The 9,110-nt window shown below is 38.3% G+C and overlaps 1 protein-coding gene across 2 annotated transcripts; it reads left to right on the forward strand.

The window, feature by feature from the left end:
- Window positions 1-8,819, forward strand: LOC118814440 (complement C1q-like protein 2). Of its 2 annotated transcripts, XM_036580050.1 has the most exons (6): window positions 2-292; window positions 2,906-2,947; window positions 4,958-5,020; window positions 5,618-5,680; window positions 6,371-6,496; window positions 7,671-8,819. In XM_036580050.1, exons 1-6 carry the CDS (start codon window positions 79-81, stop codon window positions 7,955-7,957), a joined length of 795 nt encoding a protein of 264 aa, XP_036435943.1. In that variant the 5' UTR covers window positions 2-78; the 3' UTR covers window positions 7,958-8,819. The 2 variants fall into 2 exon arrangements, with proteins under 2 accessions (XP_036435944.1, XP_036435943.1); XM_036580051.1 differs by lacking the exon at window positions 2,906-2,947 and having other exon boundaries at window positions 1-292.
- The last annotated feature ends 291 nt before the right edge of the window (window positions 8,820-9,110 follow it).

The raw sequence follows: 9,110 nt of genomic DNA on the forward strand, positions 1-9,110 counted from the left end.
GAACTTTGCTACGGCAAATAATAAGCACTGCACAGAGAGAGACACTCAGCCTGAAGGACCGTTTGATTTTCGACAAAAATGACTCGAGCTGTCGTTTCTCTGCTGCTCTTGTGGCTCTTGCAGGACAGTTTTGGGGACACTCAGCCACAGGAGACTGAAAGTTTGTCCAGCCTATTTATCCAACGAGACATCTCTGCCGAACTGAAGAGTCTGAAAGACCTGGTTAATCAGCAAGGAACCACATTAGAGGAGCTGAAGACGGAATTGGTGAAGATGCAGCAGGAGAATGCAGGTGTGAATGCTTTGAGAATAGTGTCTGTTTCAGCTCCATGTACTTTCTACTTCGTGTTCCTAGTACCCACCCGAGACGGTCTGAGTGGATCTTGAAAGTAAATAGCTAAAATAAATAAGAACAAGGATTTTGCGCTAGTTATGTAGTTGTGTTTTTGTGCACTTAAGTATCACATTTTCTGAACACTTTCATGCCCATGAGTTAAAAAAAACACAAAATACAAAATGTGTTATAATTTCACACAGGTCACATTTTTTCCAATATGTTAAATTCAGCAAATAATCAAATAATCAGTAGTTGTGCATTAAAATATGCAGAAGAGTGTATATATATATATATATATATCTATATAGTAGGAGTAATGATTAATGATACATCACAATAAAATACATTTTCTATACAGAATTAACATATCAACATTTATTTGTGTTATTTTTGTAGTTTTATTTTTTGTAATGGTGTCCTTTAATGAAGGGACTGGCTTCAGACTTTCTTAGAAGACATAAAATAAATAATAAATAAAAATAAATAAATAAATAAAAGAAACAACAGTGTAATCTATATAAAAGTAAATGAAAATGTATGCTGTATGGCTGCATTTTAATATTAAATAAACTGAGCCTTATGCATTAATTTACAATCAGATCTTGTGTTTCTATAGAAGGTATTTCTTAGCTTCTTGCTGAAATGAGTGTAAGAGTGTTTTTGAATGTCAGTCATTCCCAGCAAACTGCGGAGTTCACAAATAGAGGTGGACTCTACAACCGAATAGTTGTGCAGACTGGTGTCTATTAACATCCCTACCAAGTGAGTTTTTGTTTCACCTGATTAGACTCAGCACTTAGTGGCTGTTTTTTCCATCTGTGGTCATCATTTTTGTGAATATAGTGGACTGTGTTACATAGACTATAGAAAACATTTATGAGATCATGCATATATATACAACCCCAGCAATGTATCTCAAAAAACTTGGGACAACAAAAAAATTGTCTTAAAATTGTGAAACAGTTTCTTCATCGTAAAATTGCGAAGACTTTGGATATCCCACCATCTACAGTACATAATATCATCAAAAGATTCAGAGAATCTGGAGAAGTCCCTGTACGCAAGGGACAAGGCCGTCTGTCAATATCGGATGCTCATGACCTTCGGGTCCTCAGGCAGCACTGTATTGAAAACAGGCGTGATTCTCCACTGGAAATCACTGCATGGGCTCAGGAACACTTCCAGAAATCACTGTCTGTGAACACAGTTTGCCGTGCAATCCACAAATGCAAGTTAAGACCAAAATGGGACAACATTCCTGTCCCAAACCTCCAGCAACTGGTCTCCTCACTTCCCGGACGTTTACAGACTGTTGTTAAAAGAAGAGGGGATGCTACACAATGGTAGACATGGCCCTGTGCCAACTTTTTTGGAACTGCGCAAACTTAATGAAGACCTGAAAATGATTTGAGCAGGTTTGGAGAAGTTTTGGGGGATGTAATTACAGAGAAGATTTGGGTGACAATTGGCATCTAGTGTTTTTTTCTTTTTTTTTTTAGCAACATTAGCATCCTAGCTTCAGTGTGAAACTAAAGAAACACAATTAGGACACTGTCATGCCCCTGTCTCAACTTTTTTGAGAAGCGTGGCTGCCATCAAGTTCTGAATGAGTTAATATTTTTCATTAAATGGTAAAATGTCTCACATCTGAAATGTGTTCTATGTTCTATTGTGAACAAAATATGGGTCTATGAGATGCAAGTCATTGCATTCTGTTTTTATTTACATTTTACACAGCGTCCTGGGTTTTTTGGAATTGGAGTTGTATAATGAAACCTAACTGTGTTCAATTCACTGTATACTTCAATGTACAGTATACTACACTGTGTATATATCATGAAATCAATGCTCAGCTTCTTGGGGCCCCCTATTGGCAGCAGCCCTGAAAGCCCCCCTCCCCTTTTGGACGGCCCATCCACATAGCTGCACCCTCTCATAGTTCAGACTGAGCAAGGGTTAGGGTTGGGTTAGGGTTGAGTTAGGGTTGGGTTAGGGTTGGGTTAGGGTTGGGTTAGGGGTCACTTCAAACCAAGATGGAATTGGGTGGGATTTTTTTTTTATTTTAAAGAGCCCAATCAGAACTCACTGGAGCCAGTGCCCCGTGGCCCCACCCCTCACCCCGCCCCTCCATCATCTCCTTATACAGCTGCTCTGTTGCTGTATGTATATCAGTCCTGTATCAGTAAGATACAGTCAGACATTGAGAGAGAAGAAAGTGAGTAACCATGCTGATGGAGAGAACCGCTGTTGTTGTTTTTGCTCTGATGATGCTGTTGCAAAACAGCCTGCAGGACACCGAAGTTTCAGGGAACTCACTGGGTCACTCTGCTGAACTGAAGCAGCTTAAAGATCTGGTGAGCTGGTGATTTGTGCTGCATTCTATAGAAGGCTTGATACAGTAAAGACACTGTTGGGGCTCTTTATCTTCATTAGTAGCTATTTTGTGATAGCAGGGACACAATGGGATGAACAGACTTGGAGTCAACTGGGGTAAATAAAAAATAACATTACAACAATTTTAAAGTGAAATTGTAATCACTTATATTTTGGCTATTTTAATCAAAACAGGTTTGAGGAGACAGATGGAGAGTTTGACGAAAGAGAATGAAGGTAAGAGATCTTCCACATAACTTACAAGTTATTAACAGCTTTCTGGTCAAAAACATTGGCTGCTCTACATGTTCTTAAAGGAGTAGTTCAGCAAAACAAACAAAAAAAACACATGGTTTTAATTTGAAATCACTTCAAACTGGGTCCTAAATCACATCAACAGAACTGCGTTACCTTAATGAAGACCTGAAAGTGATTTGAGCAGGTTGAGAGAAGTTTTGGGGATGTATTTACAGAAAACATTTGGGTGACTATTGATCTCTAGTGTTTTTTCGCAACATTAGCATCCTAGCTTCAGTGCGAAACTAAAGAAGCACAATTTGTACACTGTGTCTTGGTTGAACGACCACATCTGAATTGGAAATGGAAAACTGGAAATGTAATTTTTTGTTGAACTATCCCTTTAAGAAAGAACTTCAAGAACTTACATCATGTGATGAAGAATAATAATAATAATAATAATAATAATAATAATAATGTTTATTTATATAGCACTTTTCATACTTTAAAAATGCAGCTCAGAGTGCTTCACAGTACAAAGTAAAAACAACAGAGGAAGAAAAGATAATCAAGAATAAAAAAGATATAAGAAACAAACAATACATAGCAGAAAAAAATGGATCTATTAATAAATGCAATTAAAAAGCACAGGATAAAAGTGTAAATAAAAAGAAAGAAAAACAATAACAAAATGCAACTAACAAGAACATAAAAGGAAACAATAAAAAACTAAATGCTAAAATAAAGAAATAAGTTTTTCACTGTTTTTTAAAAACATTGAAAGAAGGAGTCGGACGAATATTTACTGGTAATGTGTTCCAGATCTTTGGTGTATAAAAACAAAACGCTGCCTCTCCGCTCATAAGTTTCATATGTGGAATATGGAGCAGCAGCACTGGATGATCTTATAGCTCAATTAGGAACATCATCTATCAGCACTTGGAAATGTATGAAGGTGCTGAAACCATTAAGAGATTTAAAAACTAGTAGTAAAATTTTACAGTCAATTCTAAAAGAGACAGGCAGCCAGTGCAGCGATGCTAAAACCGGTCTAATATGATCCTGTTTTCTAGTCTGTGTTAATATTCTTGCTGCTGCATTTTGCACAAGTTGTAATTTGTTGGTTGTACTCGCAGGAAGTCCTATGAACAAAGCATTACAGTAGTCAAGTCGAGAAAACACAAAAGCATGGATCAATTTCTTAGCATGTTGCAGACAGAGATAAGGTCGAACTCGTGCTATATTCCTTAAATGATGAAAAAAAAAAACAGCTTTTGGTAATATTATTAGTATGTGCTTTAAAAGTTAAATCTAGAGTCTAGAGTTACACCAACATTCCTAACTTCAGTTTTTATTTGTAGAGCCAGTCTTTCATACACCTTTTTCCTCTTTGCTTCACTACCAATCATAAATATTTCTGTCTTTTCTTCATTAAGCTTTAGAGAATTGCTATTCATCCAGCTAACTATGCTGGACAGACATATAGCAAGCTTATCTACTGAACTAACATTATATAAAATAAACATATTTATGTTTATATAATTATATAAATAAACATATATATAGCAGTATAGTGTATTATCTGCATAACTATGAAAATTGATGCCATGCTTCCTAATAATCTGACACAGTGGCAGCGTATACAAAGAAAACCGAAGTGGACCTAGTACAGAGCCTTGTGGTACACCACAGCAAATATCATGCTTATCTGACATTTGTTCATCATGTTTACAAAATACTGTCTTCCAGTTAAATATGTAGAGAACCAGTTTAACACAGTTCCATTTAGACCAACCAAGTTTTCAAGCTGATTTAGAAGTATTCTATGGCCTATAGTATCAAATGCAGCAGTTACATCCAGAAGCATAAGTACTGTACTATAAAACTGTAAAAACATGATGTGGCACACTAGAAGTTGCTGAGATCTTGTGAGAACCCATCAATAAAATCTCAAAGTGTCACTCACTCAGATATTGAGGATCTTAAAGGCTTTGTTTTTTTTTTTCTAAGAACAAGCAGTTGAGCTCTCAGCCACGAAGAGGGAACTGGAACAACTGAAGAACGCGAGTGCAGGTAAATTCATGCTCAGTTAATATCACTTGTGCTGAAACACAAAGACGTTGCGAAGAGCTGTTTTGAAAGCAGTGTGGACCTGAATCTCCTACATTCTTAAAAATGCTGGTTCTTCAAGGGTTCTTTAGTAAAGAAAATGGTTCTATATAGAATCATGAACACTCAAAGAACACTTTGCATGATTACAGGGTTCAATGTCAAGCTTATAGCAGTAGAAAAACCCTTATTGGTGCTATTTAGAACCATTTACAGCATATTCTCCTGTGCGATGCTCCAAGCAGCCTACTAGCTTGTTAGGAAGGATAAGGCTATTTCCCAATACTCCTTATCCTGGCCTGCATCTTATAGCTTGTGATGTAGACAGTAGATCCTCGTGAAGTTAAATCCTCTGCCTGCATTGCTTTCGTGCTAAAGAGGCTCTCATGTCTGCTGTGGTTGTGGCTGTTTGATTAAGAGATGGAAAATAGCATCATTACGGAAAGCAGGGCCGCTGTATCTTGGGCTGATTACTTTCTGAGGACAACATGCAGCCAGACTCTGTTTTAGCATCTAGAGATGTTGAAGATCTTAAAAGGCTTTGCTTTTGTTTGTTCCAAGCACAAGCGAGCGCGGTCTCGGCCATGAAGACTGATCTGCACACACTGAAGACCAAGAGTGCAGGTAAATGCAAATTCATGCTTCCTCAGCTAATATCGATTGTGTCCAAACGTGAACCAAGCAAGAGCTGTTCTCAAAGTAGTTTCCACATACAGTTGTGTGCAAAAGTTACAGGTTTTATTTGTTAAAGTTAAAGAAATAAAATAAAATTGTAATTGTGGCATGTGGTTAGGACACCCCACTAATTCAGTCCTCAGTTACACCTCTTTTGGAAGATATCACAGCTTTTTGTAGCCAGTTAGGGGTCTTTCTGATCTTGTTTTAGAGGAAATTTCACCCACCCTTCTTTACAGAACACAGGCACGGCATATTTAAGATCTACCCACAGATTTTCAATGATGTTGAGGTCAGGGGAGCCAGCCCAAAAGCCTGTGTATTTTGAAGTAATTCATAGTGGATTTTGAGGTATGTTTTGGATCATTGTCCAGAATGCAGAAGCCAGCCTCTTTTCTGCTTCAGCTTTGGATTTTTGCTTATTGTGTTCTTTTTTTTTGCTGCAGAGGTTGTCTTTACTTCTTTTCACTTCAAATCAACAAAATATCACATGTTGATAAGGGTGCCCAGACTTTTGCATATCATTTTCCCTTTTGTAAGCACTCTGCTTGATCCATAGATGATTCCAGTTTCTAAAGCAATGAATTACACTGGTTTAGACACTTGGTGGTTTTAACTCTTTGTATTCTTATATTATAGGGAAGGTGGCTTTCTCAGCTGCTTTAGGCCTGCCTGCAGGACTGAGAGGCCCAATTGATGCTGAGACTTCTCTGGTCTACAAAAATGTCCTAACAAACATTGGGAATGCCTACAACCCATCTACAGGTACAGTTACAAAATGAACGCAAACAATAAAAGGGAGTAATCAAAATGCACACTGATTAATTTAATGTATCTAATAGGTCAAAACACAATATGATACAGTGAATACCAATGATGTAATAACTATCATAGTAACCGTGTTGATAGCTGTGATTCTACAAACCTTAGTTGCAAAATAGCTGGGACCGTATGACAATCTGGATGGTCCTGTTCTTCTTTGGCCCAGAGAACAGGATGTCCATTATTACCATAAACAATCTAAAAGAAATGGTCTGATGCACAGTGGAAATGTCTATTGGGGTCTGATGAGTCAGAAGGTTCATGAAAATAATGGACGTCATGTTGTCCAGACCAAAGAAGAAAAGGATCATCCAGATTGTTACCAGCATAAAGTGGGTAATTTGCTCATCTGTGAGAGCAAAAACAATGCTAGAAGATATACAGTTGATTTAGAGCAACATATGCTACCTTGTAGACAGTGTCCCATTCAGGGACGTCCATGTTTATTTCAACATGACGGGGACAACAAGGCAAAAATGTTCTGCACATGTTACAACAGCATGGCTGCGTAATCAGAGAGGGCCTTTGTGCAGTCCAGAACTTCCCCCACTGAAAACGTGTGGCTCATTATGATGTACTAAATAGAACAATGAAGGCCTCGTACAGTTTAACTGCTGAAGAGTTGGAAAAACCTGCTTTCAAAACTGGCCCAGCTAGTATCTACACAGTTTGGTGCGAGCATATGCAAACCATGAACAGTAAGGACAGAGCATACTAAGCCAGTTCTGTACACACTATATGGTGAGTTGGTATGTCTTTAGACTGGGGGAGGAAACCCACTGGGAGAACATGCAAACAGAGAGGACCTTGGTTGCCCGGCTGGGGAATCGAACCCAGACCCTTCTTGCTGTGAGGCGACAGTGCTACCCACTGCACCGCCACACAGTTTTCTGGCTGTGAGTTATAATTGGCAACATGTCTTATGCCTAATGAAAAAAGAACATGGCTCACATCACATGCAACCAAACTGAAGGTTTTGGTTTTTATTCCACTGTTATCATTTCCTCTGCTCTAAAATCCCCTGATCAGATCATTTCAGACCTTGATAATTATCGGGAAACACCTGTATTATGGTTCCAGTCATGCTGCCTTAACCTGTGTGTCTCTCTTGCTGCAGGGATCTTTACAGCTCCATTCAGAGGGGTCTACTATATTCGCTTCACAGCTGGTGTGTATGACAACAACAAGAAAAATATAGGACTGAATCTGTACAAAAACGGGCAGCATCTGCTGCATTTGGGTGAAAACAGCATTGACGGCTATGCTAAGCATGTCTCGAGTGGAGTCACTCTGGTTTTGGCAGCGGAAGATCAGGTGTACACCCGCCTGCCAGCAAACTACGTGGTCTGGGATGATTCGTACTTCCGCACTAGTTTTAGCGGCTTCCTCCTCTTCCCCATGTGAAAGATGGAAAGGCCAAGTGATAAAATTACTAGGAGGCTTGTCTTACTGTGGCTTTTACTGTTTTGATTAACTACTGAATCAGTTATCAATATTCAGTGCTGATTAACCAGCTGTGAAATCATTTAACCTGCTTTGTCATTTTGGGTAAAGGGACTTTCACTTATATGATAGAAATGCCACAGAGAATGTCTAATGAGGAGAATTGCTTCTCTGAAATGTCCTTTGGGTTTATCAGACACTAGAGGGCGCCCTTGAGTGAGTCCAAATTTAATAGATTCCATTTGTATAAATTAGTCGTTTGTAAAAGCTTAATCATCGTTAGACAGAAAAAAATAATTCTTTTTCTAAACAAAAAAATTGCAGAAAATATTTTAATGTTGTCATTTGAACTCCAGTTTCTAAAAGTGCCTCCTGTACATTCATGATGTAGGTGAGCGCAAACTGCTTCACTCAGTCAATAAGGTGATCAGCTCACCAACCAATCAGCACGCAATAGCAATAATGCCAACCAATCAGCACTCACTAGCAACAATGCTAACCAATACGCACTCAGTTGCAGTAATACTAACCAATCAGCACTAAGTAGCACTAATGCTAATGTTCTACTGGCCAAAACCTGTTTGCTGCAAAAAAACAAAAAGTTACTGGTAAATTTTCTTTGATTTTTTTAATGGAATACATTTAAGCTGTTTAGCTCTATTCACCCCCATTCATTGAGGACTCACTTGCTGGTGCCCTCTAGTGTTTTGCTTTTAAAGTGGCTCTGATACTACATTACGATTTTTACCTTTGCTTTGACTCTTGTGCATCTTCTGAGTACTGAAATTGCACATACTCTGAATAAAACTATGCATACCACAAACTCACTGAGTGGAAATCTATAAAATGCCCACAGTAAACTGCACAGAATAAGGCTGAACAGCACATAAGCTCTTCCCAGTGACAATGCAAATGTCATAACTTACCATCACATTATAAGGACTGGTCTAAAGGATAAGTTACAAAAGATCCACTTTGTCATATGATAAAGCACCAGGTGAAGAGATCAAGTATGAGAATCAAGCCTCATTTCTCACTCAAAGCCCAGACAACCAAACTGAAGTGCTTATTTTAGACATATTCTGAGAAGAACCAGGTAATTTGAGAAGACCAA

Source organism: Colossoma macropomum, unplaced genomic scaffold (genome assembly GCF_904425465.1).
Source record: "Colossoma macropomum unplaced genomic scaffold, Colossoma_macropomum, whole genome shotgun sequence".
Classification (NCBI taxonomy): Eukaryota; Metazoa; Chordata; class Actinopteri; order Characiformes; family Serrasalmidae; genus Colossoma; species Colossoma macropomum.

Bases quoted from the DNA above. Each gene is read 5' to 3' on its own strand.
- LOC118814440 (XM_036580050.1), top strand. From the start codon at position 79: ATGACTCGAGCTGTCGTTTCTCTGCTGCTCTTGTGGCTCTTGCAGGAC. The intron at 2,948-4,957 runs GTAAGAGATCTT...TTTTTTTCTAAG, and splicing joins TTTGACGAAAGAGAATGAAG to AACAAGCAGTTGAGCTCTCA. The intron at 5,681-6,370 runs GTAAATGCAAAT...CTTATATTATAG, and splicing joins ACTGAAGACCAAGAGTGCAG to GGAAGGTGGCTTTCTCAGCT.